At 39.2% G+C, this 18927-nt stretch overlaps 2 protein-coding genes across 3 annotated transcripts; both read right to left on the reverse strand.

Annotated features, from left to right (window-relative positions):
• lypla2 (lysophospholipase 2) lies at positions 1-12986 on the reverse strand. Of its 2 annotated transcripts, none has more exons than XM_068333515.1 (10): positions 12946-12986; positions 7328-7414; positions 7113-7144; positions 6240-6305; positions 5946-5993; positions 5726-5796; positions 3796-3869; positions 3615-3716; positions 3353-3523; positions 1-3235 (listed from the first exon to the last, which is right to left on the reverse strand). In XM_068333515.1, the coding sequence occupies exons 2-10, from the start codon at positions 7397-7399 to the stop codon at positions 3191-3193; spliced, it is 681 nt and encodes a 226-aa protein (XP_068189616.1). In that variant the 5' UTR covers positions 7400-7414; positions 12946-12986; the 3' UTR covers positions 1-3190. The 2 variants fall into 2 exon arrangements, with proteins under 2 accessions (XP_068189616.1, XP_068189617.1); XM_068333516.1 differs by lacking the exon at positions 12946-12986 and adding an exon at positions 11526-11546.
• A 1156-nt stretch (positions 12987-14142) lies between these two features.
• pithd1 (PITH (C-terminal proteasome-interacting domain of thioredoxin-like) domain containing 1) lies at positions 14143-18315 on the reverse strand. The gene is made up of 6 exons (XM_068333019.1): positions 17967-18315; positions 16593-16636; positions 16231-16308; positions 15857-15961; positions 14974-15082; positions 14143-14615 (listed from the first exon to the last, which is right to left on the reverse strand). Exons 1-6 carry the CDS (start codon positions 18150-18152, stop codon positions 14514-14516), a joined length of 624 nt encoding a protein of 207 aa, XP_068189120.1. The 5' UTR covers positions 18153-18315; the 3' UTR covers positions 14143-14513.
• Between the last annotated feature and the right edge of the window lie 612 nt (positions 18316-18927).

Here is an 18927-nt window from a genome sequence, read left to right on the forward strand (position 1 = left end):
TTATGACTTTTCTCTTACATTTATTCTGCATACAGGAATTTTGAAACAAACAAAAAAAGATCTAAGCTCTGCCCTTAATGTTTTCTTATCGCTCATCATTTTAAAACGAACACAAAAAGATGAGATGACAACGGTGGCAAAAACACAACAAAACATCGGTCCAGTAAACAGAAAATACAAATGAATACATTTTAACCAACAATGACGTAAAACGCTCAAGTAATTGACACATAGTCACACAAGTAAATATTGATGGAAGAAAAGAGGAAGAAAAAAATATAATAAAGACAAACCAACAAAACACAAGACTGGTTCAGAATATCAAGGAAATTAAAAATGATTACATTCACTTATTTGTGATAAAAAGCCAAAAATGTATTTCTTCTGTTGCACACTTTTTTTAAAGAAGTTTTTTTTTAAATCAGCAAAATAGAATATTTAATTGAGAAGAGCAAAATGAACATTCACAACAGAAAATGCAGGAACACCTGATATATATATTTTAAGCACACACAACTCCTCAGGGTTTACAAGGTTTTCTTCTATCCGATTACAAGTTGTTGAAATTTAACATTTATTGGTAAAATCACCCTTCAGATATGTAGGAAAAGCTGTTTGAAAAAGCCTCCCAGTGTATAGCTATTTTTCAAGAAGTGAATTATAATAGAGTTGGGTTGCCTTGAGCACTGACCGTTAATCCTCTTTGCATTATACAAGAAGTTGCCAGAAGGAGCTGGGATGGAAGTTTTTGTCTAAGGAATAAGTAGATTAAGCCATGATTGAAGTTAGGGGTGCGTTATTGTTGTAGATGAGAGTCTAGAGTAGCATTCTTTTTCTCTTAAGAGTTTAAACTGAAACTCAACTGGGACTACTGCAGAGCAGACCGTTCAGGGGATGTCTGGTTCTGAAACAACACGACTTGAATGGAAAATGCTTCAGGGGTTGTCTGCGGGCCGGCAATCCTTTGTAAGGATTTCTTTGTGCAACTCATATTGGTCAGTGATTCCACGAATGCCTACTTTAAAACAATGAAATCATCTCAAGTAGTTTTACAAACAGGAAGACGTAATCAGAACAGAACGAGACCATAGGTGAGGAAATTTTAAAATACACAGTGTTGTGTACCAAAGCATCAATTAATTGATTTTCTTTTATTTCAATTGGAATTTCTTCATATAATTCTAATATTTCAAGGTATTTTATCAATATGTGAGGCCCCTATGGATGTTGATGCATTTAATTAAAAGGATCATCAATATTTAAGTAGAGTGGTACCTTGACTTACAAGTTTCATTCTTTCCGTGACGGAGAACATCATGTATTTGCTCTATCAAATCAACTTTCCCCTTTGACGTTAATTGAAAATGCCATTAATCTGTTCCAGCCCCACCCCACCCCCCTACACACACAAACACATCATTCATACATCTTTTACGAAAATGTGTTTATAAATAACAAATATTGTACTTTGTACAGTAAAATATCATAAAAGAGAAAGTAGAGAAATAGTTTGGCTTCATGAGCGTATTCACCCTGGAGATCAGACAACTTGAGCTAACGGTAGATGCTGGCGGATTGGAGTTTGTTTTGTGTTTTTTCAGTCACTTGAGTTCTTCATGAACTCTTTTGCTGAATCATTTAATCGCAACACTCTTATGAAATACTTTATCGCTAAACTTGATAGCTACAACTGTTTTTTTTAAAAATGATTTCACTTAATGCTTCACTGATTTTTGCCACATTTTCCTCACCTCCATCTGTTTGTTACTTGGATTTTGACTGATCGACGGTTTGTTACTTTAAAAACTCATAAGTTGGGGCACTTGTAGGTCAGGGTACCACTGTACAGTCAGACAGCCTCCTGAGGCGATAGAGGGTAGGATGGATGGTTGAGAACAGGCGCTTACTGAACCCGAGGCAGACTCTGGGACTCAAACTGGAAGAACGATGAAGTCAGACCGTCTTTTATTTGGGGAAATTTAATTTTAGTGTGTGACAAACAAAAAGCTGCATATCGCCATGGTAAGCCAACAAGCAGTTATAATAGTGGTAAATAATGAATTACACTGTTTGACTCTCGCTGTCATTGTACTCAGTGTAAACACACCTTGCTCCCCAGAGCGCCCTACAGCATTTGACTCTCATGATCAGTCAAATGCAAATTACACAACGTTGTATAATAGTCTGTGACATCAAAGCCCATTCTTCTTCTCAATATAAACATCCAATTTTTCCTGAGTGAGAAAAGTCAGTCCCACCCTTTCTCCTAAAATGGTTGGACATCACAGAGCCACAAATTTGGGATTTTGATATTCATCAAAAATTTTGCCCTGTTCTCACGAAAAGAACTGGAAACAATTGTCGGCTGACGTTACCTTTATCAATCACAAACAGAGTGATGCGGCAGTAATAGAGGCTATGAAAGCTGAAAAACGTTACAGTAACATGAGGTAAAAATTAAAAGTGAGGTCAAGTGGAGGGATCAGCAGAGCTTGCTTCAAGAAGCCAAATGGGAATGTATTGTGTGAGCCGGCGTTGCATTCATTTACTTTCCTGAAGACGAGACTCTGCAATCGTCTCGTCTTCAGCCGCTTATCTTAATCTGGATCACAGGTCTACGCTGGAGCCTATCCCAGCTGACTAAGGGCAAGAGACGGGGTACACCCTGGACGAGTCGCCAGCTTATCGCAGGGCCACACATAGACAAAAACCCACTCACGCTCACACGTAAGAGGAAGCCGGAGAATCCGGAGAAAAACCACAGACAGGTCCCAGGTGAGAATAAGGTGAAAACAGAGCAAGGACCTTGTCGCCGTGAGGCAGCGGTGAAACCTCTGCACCACCGTGTGGCCCCCGGCTAGCGCTTGTCCCTCCAAAAGGCTAAGAACCGTTGAGTGGGTGCACTCGGTTTGGTCATCATTAAATCTGTATTTGCTATGAATGGTTGAAGAGGTGTATGTTTGTTTTGCGGTGTGGATTGAATCACTTCTATCGACCGTTCGATCAGATGTGTGAGTGCGTTTTCATGCCTGCATTTTCAGTGTGTAAGTGTGTTTGGAAAAGGGGGCGCCTGTGGCTGTTTTCTTGCTGGAGAAAGGAAAATCAGGGATGAGAGATCAGTGTCTCGAGGGGGGCGGGGTAGGAGAGGAGGGGTGTGGTCACAGTGGGGAGGTAAGAGGTTCAATCAGATTCAGGGCAAATACTTCTTGATGAATTCCTTTACATCTTTCATCTCCTGCAAGAGAGCAAAATAGAAATTTGCTGAAAATAGTTGTTTTAGGATTTCATAAGAATCATGAGAATTTTAAGATTTTAACACACACACACACACACACACACAAAGATGCAGTACCTGAGGACAGGAGCTGTGAGGGAGATTTCGGTAGGTTTTGAAGGTGAGCACGTGAGGATTGACGATGGTTTTCAGTTTTTCTGCCGTCATGGCACCAAACTGTAGTGGGACCACAGTGTCCATTTCACCATGGCACTGCAAGATCGGGAGGTTCGTGTGTCCACTTGATGCCTGCCAGGCCCACACAGCACAGAATTATTTTCATTTGAAAAGCAAGGCAGCCCAAATTTTCAGAAGAATAGAATTCCAACTGTGACTGTACCGATGGGAAACTCTGGTGCAGCGGTAGCCAACAGCTGAGGGCCACAACGCCTGCCAACTCATGCTGGTAGGTCAAGGCAGTGTACAAGGACAAAGCCCCGCCCTGAAAAGGAGACAGAGGTTTATTAATTGATTCAATATTTACTCAGCTCAGTCACAAACATTAGGGAATGTAACCTTACCTGAGAAAAGCCACCAAGCATTATGCGGTTTGGTGGGATCCCATTTCTGCCCTCTTGTTCGATTATAGCCTTGACTAGAGGAAAGCAAGAACAAATATTCAAGATGTGAGAGGAATCATTCAGCAGACTGTCAAACAAAATGTTAGTCATCACTATGCCAACAATCTTCATTCAAGTGAGAAATAATTGCACTCACAACAGAAGAGACATACTGTAGTGAGTTTTGTCACCAATAAACAATCATCAGAGTTTCACGCAAACGTTAAAGGTTTGTTTCATCTATTTAGCATTGAATTTTCTTTTATATATATATTACGCAAGAATCTCCTGGACAGCGGGGACACCCCAAAATACCTTATGTACTGTAAATAAAAAGATGTCATTTTAAAGTCTGAAATGTCTTTTGCTAGTAGTCCCTCGTTTGTTGCGGATAATGTGTTCCAGGAATCACGCGCAAAACGAAATTCCGTGATATAATGACAAACTATTTTACTATATACGGTAATTTAAATGTTTATGAACCCTCCCCATACTGTTATTAAACTACCTTATATCTGTATTACCTTTACCCACACTCTTATAGACTGTTTAAATAATTTTTGTGTCTCACGGAAGTGCACTGCGTTCTGAGACACATGGAACGCAGCGAGACACCCCCCCCCCGCCCCACTACAAACGGTTTGTGTTATTGGACTCACTGTAAAGCCCCTTGTTGGCCAGTGTGGTCCAAGCTTGAAACAAAGAAAGGCTTACCCTGCTCCACAGAGCCTCATGTAAATGTAAAAGCCTGACAAGGCCAGAATCTCCCAAACAATGGGAGGTTATGAGTGACCCCACCCCCCAAGTCGCTGTGCTGCAGTCAGGCCTGGCTCAGTAATCCTCTTTCCAAACTCCCTCCTCAAAACTGAAGGGGCCACTGGAAGCTCCTGTTCCTGCTGTCCGGGTCAGAAACACCCAAAATGCCTCAGTGTCTGGCGCTGTTCTACAGAAACTACTGGTGTCTTCTTTGGAGGATCAGCTGCTGTCTGAACTGAGTCAGAACAAAGGACAGAAAAACCTCTTGACCTGCAACCTCCTATGAGTATGAGGTTGATTTTCTGCCCCATATGTATAGTTAAAGAGCTTGATTAATAAAATAAACCATGGATATTTCTTTTGATAGCAGCCAAATTTACCAAACATCAGCGTAAACAATTAAAGCTTTGCTGAATTATTATATGTGATAACATTCAAAAAAATATATTCACAATTCTTTTCTTTTCATCATAATTTTATAATAAATTGCCTACATGACACCCAAACCATTGACTGCACATTGAAAAGTTGACTTGATTGTTTTGCTCCATTAACTACCATTAAATTTAAAAAGATTTGCTCTTTGGGGTATTTTTGACAGCATCATCTGCAGCATTCCCTGAAGCTAGACTGTGTATTGTTTTATATTGTATACGATAAACTGGTTACACAATTTTAACGCCTAAAAAAGGTCTGTGAGACTCATTATGAGAGTGATAGGATCAACAACTTATACACACACACACACAAAATAATGAACTACTGCTTTTTTCCTATTCAGGGAACTACCTGTAACCCTATCTAAAACAAAGACGCCACCAATATGGAAAAATGTGGTCATGCATACAGATCATAATGTCTGTCACAGCAGAATAACTGCAGCATAAAATGAAATTGGGACAGTCTGTGTGTGTCTACAAATGTTAACATAAATTGAACCAAAGTGATCACATGAGATACATTTTCTTGAATTTCCCCCACAGTTCTTGAGGATCTTGGCACAGACTCACTCTTCACACTGGGCAAATAAGCATAACCGTACATACCACCTCTGGCAGTGGTATAAAAATAAAAGCAGCAGTCTTGTACTTCACAGTTGATCTGATGCTTCCAGTACACGGAACACTGAACTCACTGTTTTCTGCTGCCTTCTTTATTCCAAGTTCATCCTCTGGGGAATCAGGGCCCAGACCCATGAGATCAAACCTGCGAACATGCAGAGGCGAGAATTTGAGTCAGTACAACTGCAGCGTTGTCAGTGCCAACATGGGAACACACTGTTGTTGCCTAGGAAACAAAGATCATGGCAACTAACATTGATTTAAGAATCTGATTCTTTGATCACGCCAACTCACCATGCGGGCATCATTGCCTTCAGGTTGAGAGTGACGGGAATTTTGGGCCTACAGGGTGAAAAATGAAGGAGGGAAATGAAAATCTGTCTGAAGATTTCCTGTATGTTCCAGCTAAACGTCTGCTGAACGATAAACTCACTTAACAAGACAAAATACATGATTGTATACTATTTAAACCACTGGTACGGCAGTAGTTTTCTGCTTCACACAACACAAGAAAAGGATATTCATATTCGACTCTGCTGACAAATAGAAATCAGTATGACAGGGAGACGGCAGGAAACACTGACTTACGCATGGGGGCAGATGAACTTGACATGGGGCAGCCGTATCTCCGTCAAACTGTCAGCCCACCCACATCTGAAAGGAAACAGTAAGAAACCGTTTGTTTCTAATCAACCTTCAGCAAAATGACTTGTATGAAGTACATTAAACTACAATGCATTGCAACCTGTCACTTCGTCTAACATTACACTCCAAATATTTGAAAATAACCACCACTTGGACCACGATTAGACACTTCGGAGGAAAAACACCCACCACAGTGGGTATTTTTGGCAATCCAATGACACGGTTTCATGTGTGATTACATTAATTACTCGACACCAAAAAGCAGTTCTGAGAACTTTTCCACTCATTCGTCGCGTTGGCAGTGCTGCATAATTCAATTACACTGCCTGAATGTGGGGATTAATGGTCTCATTTACCCTCAAACAGTCACTCTCTGCATCTCTGGCAGTTTGAAAAGCTTTCTGATATTGAAAATAGAAATGGAAGTTCAAGCATGGTTCGAGGCAGGATTCCAGAAATATCCTGACACACAATCTCACATACTGAAGCACCTTGACATAATACTCTGCAGTGTTCAGTAAAATAATCATTTTAGTTTTCGAAAATATCTTAACAAAAAAGTAAGTGATTATTTTTCCGAAATCAGGAGCCCACGTCTGTCTGTAACAAAATAACTGGGATGAGATGTCGAGTCCATGTCGTGAAAACAATCTGAAGCAGGAAAATCCACTTCCAAATTCAGATAATGAGTATGAATCATGTAGAGCAGATACGTCATTACTCTGATGCTGCTCATATGTACTAAACAAATGAACTGATAGAAAACATCAAACAACGATTAATTCAAACCTTTAATATCTTTCTAATATCACTCACCCAGAATCTCCCAGCCCATGAAGGAAAATCACCTGGACAGATTTTTAAAAAAAAAGTTAAGTTAGTGTTATGACCTTCTTATAACAGCTGAACTTGTTGCCTATTGGTATCGGACATGATAAGTTTATAGTTATCTTTAGTCAAAACAACATGTTTCAGATTCACCACTCAGACTGTTGTTGAGCTGGACATCGGCGTGTTCTCATGAAACTCACCGCCGCGGTCTCCTTCCCGGACACCGTCACAGCCTCGGCGAGCAGCGGAACAGACATGTTGTTGCCACACATACACTGTACAGGGAGCTGGAGTCAAAGAGACAGACGTTAGTCAGCTGACAACAGATCACACAGCAGCTACACCATCATGTGCACTGGACCCAATAAAAAGCCTCATTTAGTGGAAATATTAGACATTTTTTGACCAGTCTGTAAAATATCCTGCTTTATTTTCTGCATGATTATCCGTTAGATTGCTGACGGATACAATCGGAAATATTTTAACAACTTGAGACTTTACATTCCTAGTTTCTACAGATAAAGGAATACTGTGGAGGCAACAATATAGCATTTTTTATTTATTTAATTTTTAAAGTGTTTTTAATTTACAACTTCATATCAACTTTAAGCAACAGCATCCCTACACAACCTATCGATGTTCTCCCAAAGAACCGACCCAAAACCCTTGAGTGTTTGGTTGTGTCATATCTGTATTCTCATCTCCAAGGATGTCATTCCCATTAGCAACACTTTGTAAAAAGCCATGCTTCTCCTTCTTCATCTCCAGTCATACTTAAATGCTTGATGTTATAAAAATGTTTGTTTTACTTTCATTATTGTGTGGTTTTTATGCAGCCTTTCATTTTGCCTCTACATACTGTAATGTAGTGGATAAATAATACTGTACTTGTCCAGATTTAAAGACTTCCTGTGCATGTGTTTATGCTTTAATAGAAAATCGTTTTATTGAAGTTTTCATTAACAGTAAATATTCTCAGCAAAGGAATATATAATTCAGGCAGTGAATGATTATATTTCAGTAAAACCAGGATTTTAGGTTAAGAGCTTCGTATAAAATAACTTTTAACATAGAATTAATTTTCATGACAATACCTTAACAGGGGCTACTAATAATTATATTTATTAGTATGGTAAATATGAAGATCATTGGTTTTGTTTTCTTATTTAGCCTGTATTATCAGACCAGTAGCTCAAAACATCTAAAAGCCTTGAAATCTTCACTGTTTATGATAAAATCTTCAAGTGTGAGTATAAAATCTGGCAATCTTGGTTTGAAAACAGCTTAAATTATGATTATTAAACCTACACCAATGACTTGAAAACATGTCATTGAGTCAGTCAAAATGTAGAAGTTGCAAAACAAAGGAAATTTTAGGGAGGAGATTTTACGTAACCCGAAAACGACTGAAATGCCTCATTTGTCTTAGATCTCCATTCTTGCACATGTAAAACAGAAGCAATTATTTGCAGACACATTATCATTGTGGCAGGTCTCAGGGGCGAGACACTGGGTGGGTGGGGAGGGGGGCAGAGGTAATTATAACAAGTGTTTTGTGTTGTGCTGCCTGTCCTCTCTCTCATGTATATTGCAGCAGCTTGCAGGACGTCTGGTGTTGTCCGCATGTGGACTTGGTGACACCCGCAATGCGGGAAAGTTTAGTTTACATTTGTTTGGGCTGAAGTACTGATTCCTGCCCCCAAACATCTTTATCGGGGTAGTCAGTGGGTAAAACCAAACGACTGCAATCACAAATAACAGCTTCCAAAATACTGCATCGATCTGGCTTTCATACTGATTACTAATCATTAAATATCTCAAAAGCTTTACAATGGAAGGCAGGACTTCATAAAGACTCGTCTGTCTTTATATAAACCACAAATCCAAGAAATAACAGGGATAATCTGAACATACATTATCTGTAATGTGCTTCATACTCTTTTGCTCAACAAAAATGTTCCTTACAATGGCCAGCAGCAGCTTTCGCAATGCAGACATCATTTTGACAGCTTTGTAGCCGGTCAACAAAGTTGAGTCTTCACAGACAACACACCCAGACTCAACCTGCTACTGACCTATAAGTCATGACTAGTGCGTTAGTGCTGCTTGGGCAGAGATCTGTAGTCAGCAAGTGGCATTAATGAAACGCACTGCCCCTCCCAAGCCATGAGTCGGACACACACACATCCACTGCCCTTCCCAAGCAGTGAGTCGGAAACACACACACACATCCACTGCTCTGCACTGTGAGTCAGACATCAATAACAGGCATGAGATCAGATTGCAGATATTTACGGTAAAGCAGAGCAGTAAAAGCCGTCGTTCCTTAATGTTCTTTGTATTTCTAATGATGTGGGACAACACGCAATGAGGCGGGACGGGCGAGTTGACCTGCTGCGTGACTGGAAGATAGGTGACTAGGACATGTCTCAAAAACAAAAGTTAATGTGTAAACCTTGCGTGGGATTATACTTTATGGGTGTAAAAATTCCACTGGTGTTATGGCTGAGTTGCTAAATGCTGCTTGGTTTGTTGTGGCTTGGGTGTTTGCTTTTTGACTGAAGGCAAACTATCATTTGAAGGTCACGATCACAGCTCAAGCTAAAGGAAGAAGACATTAAATGTATAATTTACGTATGGTACATAAAAGACAAAAGAAAGGTATCCTTAGACTAGACCAAAACTACATTCAACATCGTTTCATTTTAGCCTCGGACTACTTGAACTCAAAAAAGGAAAAAAAGTTGTTAAAAACCTTTTTTGGCCAGTGGGGCGTTACTTGTGTAACACCTCGTATAAAATAAATTTAAATCTAGCTCCACTTCGAGCTGCTACAACAATGAAGTGGCAGCAGCTCCATGGCAAACAATTGTTTTACTCCCACCTACCAAACCAACCTACCTACCAAATATTTTACTGGTGCCAACCTGAATGTGATCCCGTTTGAGAAAAAAATTTAAATAAATTGTGAGGTCATTAAAAAGTACATTAGAAGAACCAATATAAAGTTCCATGCAGGTTTTCAATGAACACCCTATGACACAAAGGCTTTCTCCCTATAATTCTGAAGGAAACCATTTTATGAACAGTGTTACACTAAAGTATAGTTCAAATTGAGCCAGCTCTAACTAACAACTGAAAACAGGAGAAATTCAATTTAATTCATGACTTTGAGTCTCTAAATACATCTAGCTCCTGACTGTTCATGCACCAAGCAACTAATTCGTCACAAGTGTAAATTACAGATGTTGGTGGCTGCATGTTCGTCATTGAGACATTTGAAGACACAGGCTTTAATAACTACTGTAATTACCTAGTTTTGGATATTTCTTATGACTCATTACTATATCAAATGTTACAAGTGGAAAAAGTCAAATTACAAGTATTTATTTCAAGTTTATTCCAGGTCTTATCAGCCTAAACCCTTTCTCCTCTAACATGATTTCAGATTGTGTGACACAACAAAAAAATTCAATAGTTTCATCAAACCAAAGGAGTGTAAATTATGACTTGTTCAATAAGTCTTGGAAAATGGCAATCATATATTTTTTGTCTCTTTAATTTTGAGCTGAAATAAAAGTTGTAGCATTATGTTAACCGTGAACACTGTGAGGTTGATCCTGAGACAACATACTGTGCTGTCATACATTCTAAATGTTATTAATATTTTAAATCAAATGGACTGGGACAATCATGCACATTCTTCATTGAGGGCTGAATATAAAAAATGTATTCAGAGAACGGCATCAATTTAAATGGTGTTCAAGTTATATTGCTAAACTATTTCCAAGACTACCAAAGTAATAAATTTGTTTGTTTTATAGTAGTTATTAGCAGGGCAGTGAACCAGAATTTTCTGACAATCAATCAATCAATCAACTTTTATTTATATAGCGCTGAATCATATCAGAAGACATTTCAAAGCGCTTTACAGATAGAAAGCCAACAATGCCCTCCAAGAGCAATCAGTTTGTTCCGAACAGAAGCAGTATTATAACGTTTCCAGTTTTAATTTCCACCCAAGAATTGACATACCTGAACCGGTTAGAACAGAAAAATATAGTCCCCAAACTGGTTAATTACATTCCTTGTAAATATAAATAGGTAGGTAACTCTAGGACTTTTAAATGGCAATTAGGGCAATTAGTTTACATACTGTAGATGTGTCCCTACAGCAAACAGAACAACAGCACTGCTCCAGTTAATTAAAAGAGGATGGAGAATCAGAGGAAGATGGAGAAGTTGCAACAATTTATATAATGCTATGAAGTTTCAAAGTGTCAAAGCTTCAAAGTTTCAGAGCAGAGTCAGGGGAACGATGCTCTGAACGTGGCTGCAGCCAATGAGTTAATGTCTAAATGTAACAATTTTTTCAGATTGACAGACTGCAGTGTTTACCTGTTAGAAATATAATCCAGATTGGGAAACTGGCCTTTCCTTGACTGCTGGTGATATGTCTGTCCTTCTCTCCGCCATCATCACGCATTGAGTTAATGACAGGAATTGAAACATGAGGTCATATATTTTTTGCAAAAACGAAAAAAAGGTATTAACCAGTTACTATTACCGGTATTTTAAATAACCGATTCTGTTCCAGAACTTTAAAAATATAAAAAGTTTTTGGTTTTGTTTTAATTCCTGGCAAAATACCAAAAGTTTCTGGTTTTTGTTCCATGAACTGGTTCAAAGCCCTGGTTATTGTCACTATTACCATTTTAGATTATTACTACAGATTTAGGAACTCAGACCTGAGACCAACCTTCAGCAGGGGAAGAGGATTGACATATTTTAGAGCTATTTCACATAAATTTGTACACCATGAAATATTTGTTAATCATAATACTTAGATGTCCTCTAGATATCAAAACACTGTGATGAACGAATACTACTTATTTTTATGACTGCATCAAGGAGCAACAGTGATATCTCAAATAATGTCAGATGGAAATGTAATCATACTGTGACAATGGAATAAGTAATTAAGGAGTCATTACTACGTTTAGGAGACAGGCATTAGGACAGATATGAAGTAAAAACGGCGCCTGGTTTGCAGCCAACTTAAAGCGCATCATGAGACTCCGTCCTGTACGACTCTAATTACATTTAACTGAACACCAGAACCAGAAACTGAGCGGATGTGTTTAAACACAAGCACCGAGCTGCTGCATTCAGATAGCTGTTGGCTCGATGGCTCTCTTTGGCAGCGAACAACGACAAAATGCGGCACTGAGCGACAGGCATCATCCCCGACTCCACCAGCAGACATCGAAGCCCTCCGCCCGCTGAGGGAGGTTTATAGCTCGGGCAGCTCATCGACAACGTCGAGGATACACATCCAAGACATCTCAAGTCAACAACAGGGTCCGAAGACACCCGGTTTTTAGCAGCTAATGAAATCAAATGAAAAGAATGGTTTTGGTAGCTGAAGCGAAGGGAACGGGTCGGCGTAAGAGGAAGGAAACAATGAAGGTTTGAAGCTTAGCTATGTAGTGCGACATATCACAATGGTGCACATTTTTAATAGTGATGCACAAAGCGCTGGAGGGTAAATCTCGTTTTATCTGCCCACAGTCACATCACAGAGCCAGCTAACCGGGGTGGTGGTGGCAGTGAGCTAGCGCCGCACACTCATTAACTGTAGCCGCATTGTCTTCCGTTCTATCGTTGTCTGCGACTGTGATTCAAATTCAAAAATCAAAATCGGGGTTTTTTTTTCAAAAAGAACACATAGAGCACTCTAATCACAAAACACAGATCCAAAAAAAAAGTATTTAAAACGAAACCCGCGGCCCGGGGCTAGCAAGAATCACACACTCACCGCTGCTGCTGTCCCAGTTCTCGATGTAACGGAACTTCCGTTTCGGGCCTCACGCGAGCAGGGGACGCAGCCAACGCGCAGTGATGACGTCACACGCAGCCAGCCCGTGAAGTCAGCTTCTGATTAGCTTTCGTTACACTTGGAGATTCTACAATAATAAGAATAATAATAACAATAACAAGTTATAGCTCTCTGTGCTACCTAGTACAACGTGTAAAATATTATAAAGTCACTACATAAAATAAAGAGCTGATTATAAGAAATTTAAGTAAACTGGTAGATATTTAGTACAGTATTTATTTGATGTACAATATTATAGGTTGTCATTTGCATTGTAAAGTAAATCCAACATCCTATCAAACGTATTGTTTTAACTTGCATGAACATGAAACTTGTAATTATATTTACAAAACCATATTCAGTCTATAAAAAATCAATCTGTTTATGCAGAGAGCAATAGCAGAAAGACAGCATTAAAAAATAAGATTTGGGATTTTATGTAATTCATTAATCCCTGTCGAGATTAATACATCAAATACACATACAGACCCAGGACCATTCACGTGTAAATAATGGCTGTACTGTATCTTGGAATGAAGGGCAGCCACATGGTGGCACCTTGTAAGAGGTTTTCAGGATTTGGTGTCTTGCTTAACGGCACACTGCTCAGGAAGTGAACTGACACCTTTAGTAAGTGCTTAATTGAATTAACCAGTGTCTCAGTTTGTTTTGTTTGCATTGTGTGGATTCTTTGAAGAGGATGCAATTCTTATTTTTATGGCATTAACAGCTGCAAACCCCAGTACAGTATTAAGGTGTTACTGCAGTGAAGCTCAGCTTGTTCATGCTATTGCAAATGAAGTCAAGGAGTAGACGTCCACTGCAGGAAGCCTCAGATGTGGTTCAATCCTGAAACTCAGTACCCTCGTACCGCTCTATCAGCTCCTCACCATGCTGCTGCTGGGAATTTCTCTCATGACCTATAGGAAATACTCAGTAGTAGACAGCAAATGATGTAAGCAATAATATGCCAAGACTTTCAAATTTTTAGCATGTATCCAGAAAATCTTAGAAGATGTATTTTTTCATTGAGATATCTTTGTTCTGCAGATTCTATAGCTAAACATCCTTGGGAGAAGCTACCTATGAGTCAGGAAGTAAACATGGCAAAACAAATCATCAAACAGACACTTCATTTACGTTCAACAATAAGTGCTTTATTTTTAGAGTGGCTGACACATTATTGAAGTGATGGATATTCTTAGACATACGTATATAAGAGTGTACAGGTTGAACTGATGTGTTTAAGTTATCGTGCATGTAATAGGAAGAATTTGCCCATATTAAGCCTTTACTCTTTATTGCCATAGAAAACAGAGCAACATCTTGGCACATCCCAACACATTGGAGGTTCTCTGTCCTCACAATTCCATGATCAGTCCTGGTTAAGCTTAACCGACCTGTCGGTACGCAGAGTTGGACTCATCCTTGACTCTTTGACAACTGTCAAGCAGACGCATCTGTATCCTCATCTTCCCTTCTCCTCTTCCTGCGACTCTTGAAAGCATTCAGGAAATAAAGTTGGTTTGAGGGATGATGCTCTCCAGTTTATGATCGGCAGGATTTGCTGCTGCCTCGTAGTTACAGATGGTCACTTCATGTCTGTGAGCCTGGAAGCACAAAGGGAAAAGTATGTAGACTTGAAGCAGGGACAATTATTCATAGAGTAGGCTGAGATTTTTAACAAAGCAGAAGGCAAAGTTGTTTGTACTGTATTTCAGTTTTGAGTTGATTTCCATTTGTATTTTATTACAGTTTAATTTTTAGACCAAACTTTTCTTTCAACAGTGATAATGTGATAACAACATTCACTCATTAACAGCAGTGAAAACAATGTGACTAAAAGTGGCATATGAAATTTGAATATGTCAGTTCCTCTCTCAAGATAAAATACCGACATTAACTGCTTTGGACACAATAATTCAGAATAATTCCTCTGAAGACCTCGAGCCTCAAGCGCAGACTGACCTCAGAGTATTCTCCCCTCAGACCTATGTAGTAGATCCTGGTGCAGTCTGATCCGAAGTTCTTTGAGATGTGAATGGAGAGGTGCTGGACACTGGAAAAACGAGTAATCCTGGGAGTCATGACAGAAAAGAACAAACTCATACTCACAGGGAGAAAAAAGCCACTCCTGAGAATACTTTGACAATATGATTTCAACACATGCATGTAAGTGTTGTCAAGTATGACATCCTGGGACAGAATAAAAAACCCTTGATTCCACTTTTGTTTTACAAGCTTCTTTGGCTAGATCACAAATATTGGATTTCTTTGCATCATATCAGTGTCAGTATTTCAAATTCCAATCTTATTTTGTCTCTTTATGTGGAAAATCTTTCAGACCATCAGGAATATTAGTCATGAGCAAATCAAAATGTTCTGAAGTTTAAAAGATCCACAAATCAGGCAGTTCATTGGGACTGAGATCCATCCACAGATAAGAGCATAAAATCAAAATGTGCTCTCACTGACATTTAAGCATTACTGTTAGTCAACAGAAAAGCCTTCAGGCTGGAACCGAAAGTGATTGATCACAACACTGTTAACAAGCAAAAAACATTATCATTACATACTTTACCCATATAAATCCATCTTCTCAGATGTCATGTAGCGAAATAGTCAAATGGATAAAGAGATTACAACACTCCCTTTCAGTGGGAAGAGGTTTAAAAACAAGTTCAACCACACCCACCGTCACGGATTATGAACTACTTTGTAAAAACAAGAGTTTTGATGATGATAAGTCTATCAGGTCACTCAAAACTATTGGAATTTTTAAAATCCCAAACGGACATGAAGCATTAATTTGGGATCCTGATGCAACCACCGAAACTGTGTCTATGCTCACTTTGTTGGGTACTCCAGCTCGGCGTGAGGATCTCTGTTGAGTCTGAAGGCTTGTTCAGGTTCTCTGCCGGTGTCGTCAAAGGACATCTGAGGGATGTTTTTAAATCTGGGGAGTAAAATATTCATGAACACGCTGTTCGTGAGGGAACAGACAGCACTTGAACTGCTGATCAGTGACAGCATCTGAAACAATAATTTAGATTCATGCTTTTTGTTTTGACAGAAGCTGCATAATCAGCCCGACACTTGTTTTCTGTAATGCTGACATTGAATTTATGAATTAAAAAATGGGGATTTATAAATGGGGAGATGACCATATACATTTAAAAGTCAGTTCACATCTGTGTCCTCCCTTCTTAATGACAAGACACTCACAGTCGTATTTCCGCTGGATGAGAGTCATTGTCTTCTCCAGAGATGATGATACCCTTCAGCTTCACATTGCCAGTAAAACTGAAATCACACCCATCACAACAACAGCAGGGTGGAAAAGGAGAGAGACATGATCAGAAGGCTGCGAAAGATTAGAAACAAAACATCGGCGCTTGATGAAAGTGGCAAAATTAAAGTGGAACAAGAAACAAAAGACTAAAGGTTCATCTGTTCATTATAAGAAAATCATCCTGTATCTTTACTTTTGTGTAGTCAACCTTCCAAATATACTTTAATTAATGTGTATACAGGAAGCAAAATAAATATTCAGGGGAACTACGATGGTAATAATGTTTAGAACTTACGGAATATTGAACAGCAGCTCTTCATCGGTATCGCTCTCCACGTACTGAAAGAAATGAAGGAGAATCTTTTGAGTTTTCACAGAAAACCATCCCTGGAAAAACCAACTCAACCCACATCCAGCAGTTCAACAATTTAATATCAGCTTATTTTAAAGCCACAACAACTCATTTATACATCACAAAAATAAAAAATAAAATCTAGAGGTGTAATAATGTTTACTTCAATATGTACTGATATCGCCAGCTCTACAGTATATCAGTACATAGGCGGCTTCTTGCCATCTTATGGGACCAGTTTTTAACAAATTTTGTCTTCTAACTAGGAATGTATTGCATACATCTAAACACTTCCTATGTCATATCTCTTTCTGGACTCAGGTGTCTCTCGTTAGTCAGTCTGATCTTTTCTGGTACAACTCCCTCAACATCTCCGGTACTTCAGTAAATGTCCTACGTTTCTACCGAATTCTTCTGTCGTCCATCCCAGCCATAGAATGTAAATAAACAGATTTTTTCCAGTGTAATTCTTAAGTACAAGTCTGTAGTACTTGACATGAGTTGTATCCTATGCTACTTTATAACTATACTCTAGTCGTTAATTTGCATATTTGGAGAAATAAATAACAAACTCTAAAACAACAGAGGACTGGTGAAAATGAAGGCGTGGTGTCACTAATAAAGGACTTAATTATTATTATTATTATTATTAATTTTTGAAACTTGTAACAGCTCAGGAGAATTATCATTTGCAGGAAGTCAGATGTGAGGCTTCCTCTTTCCACCGTGAATTAGCAAAAAAAAATAAAAAAAATTCAGAACAAAACGGGCCATATATGATTAAAATTAAAAAAATGACACAAGGGGTCTACGACCTCATTGAAATGTAGCATTTTTATTTTACCTTGTATACTATTGTGATCCCCTGAGGGAAATTAAGACAGTACACTCTATTTTGTCACATGTCTCGTGTTCATCATGTGTTTCTGTACAATAGCCTCAAATTCAAAACATGAATGAAAATGTAAATTAAAACCCAATAAAATCTAATACTAACGAATCAAATCAAAAATGGCATGACCCAACCGTTAAAATTAAGACCTTTACCAACATTTGATGAAGACAATAAAACACTATCTGGTCGTTCACTGATTCTAAACTGTAATGTTACACCGGTCTTCTTACTTTTCCTGATTTATTTTCATGCTAACACATTTGTAGTTCTTTCAGCAGCTTCCTGTTGTCTCGCGCGCTCATAAGTAGATGATTGTTTTTGTTTTAATAACTGCGTAGCTGCAGCATGGCCGCCGCGGACCCCACAGGAGCTTCCGCTCCAGGGGACTCACAGCTGATAAACCGCCACCCCACGGACATTACCTTGTCCCGTTCGTTCCGCTGGTCCCACGGCTTAAACACCAGCTTTCCGTCCCCGTCTCTGCTCTCGTTCAGGCACTGCAGCTTGTCAACGTCGATCCGCTGGTACAGTCCGTATTCCAGGCCCCTCTCTGCCGGCTCATGCTCAGCTTCGCACACGCAGCCGTGGCTGTGACCGTGGCCAGACATCACGGAGCTCAAAAACTGCTTTCTGTCTCCGGTGGAGCGGACAAGGCCAAATGCCACAAGACCCTTCTTTGAAAGTATTGAATAAAGTGTAAGTTTCCTCGATAGTACTTCAGGAGACAGTATCAGACTGCATGGAGAGAGACGGGAAACACTTCCGGTTCACGGATTTCAAAATAAGGTGTCGATGAAGGATCTAAATTAAAGCTGTTAAACATTACGAATACATATACTGGACCGTACATTAAAATCTGATACACTCCTATGTGCACATATTGTTCCGTAATGTTATGACATTAAAAGTGACACCTCAAACTATGCAGTGCGTGGACTGAGAGAACGCCGGCCGGCCTCAGGGCTCACAGTACGAGCTGCAGCACAGCCTTCTATGTATTATTCATCTATTTTTTTTATTTTGGAAGGATCCCAAATCTCATTATACCATGTATAGTGACAATAAAGGCTTTCTATTTCTTTTATTTCATGGAGGCGAAGGTGGAGCCTATCACAGTCGACTTCCGTAGGAGGCGGGTCCAACGAGTCGTCACATGACCAAATACAATCAAAGCCCCTCACTCACGACCCAAACGCTGTTAGACACGTGACATGCTCTTTGTGACAGTAAGTTAGCTTAAAAAAGTTTGTTAGCTCCTCATAGTAACACTGAAAAACTGATAAAGCTGTTGTTTACTAGAAATACAAACCCATATTGAAATACCAGTCGCAACAGGTCAATGTACTCAACATGGAGTGTAATTGCAGTTAATTCTATTACTGT

This window comes from Antennarius striatus, chromosome 14, assembly GCF_040054535.1.
Source record: "Antennarius striatus isolate MH-2024 chromosome 14, ASM4005453v1, whole genome shotgun sequence".
Taxonomy (NCBI): Eukaryota; Metazoa; Chordata; class Actinopteri; order Lophiiformes; family Antennariidae; genus Antennarius; species Antennarius striatus.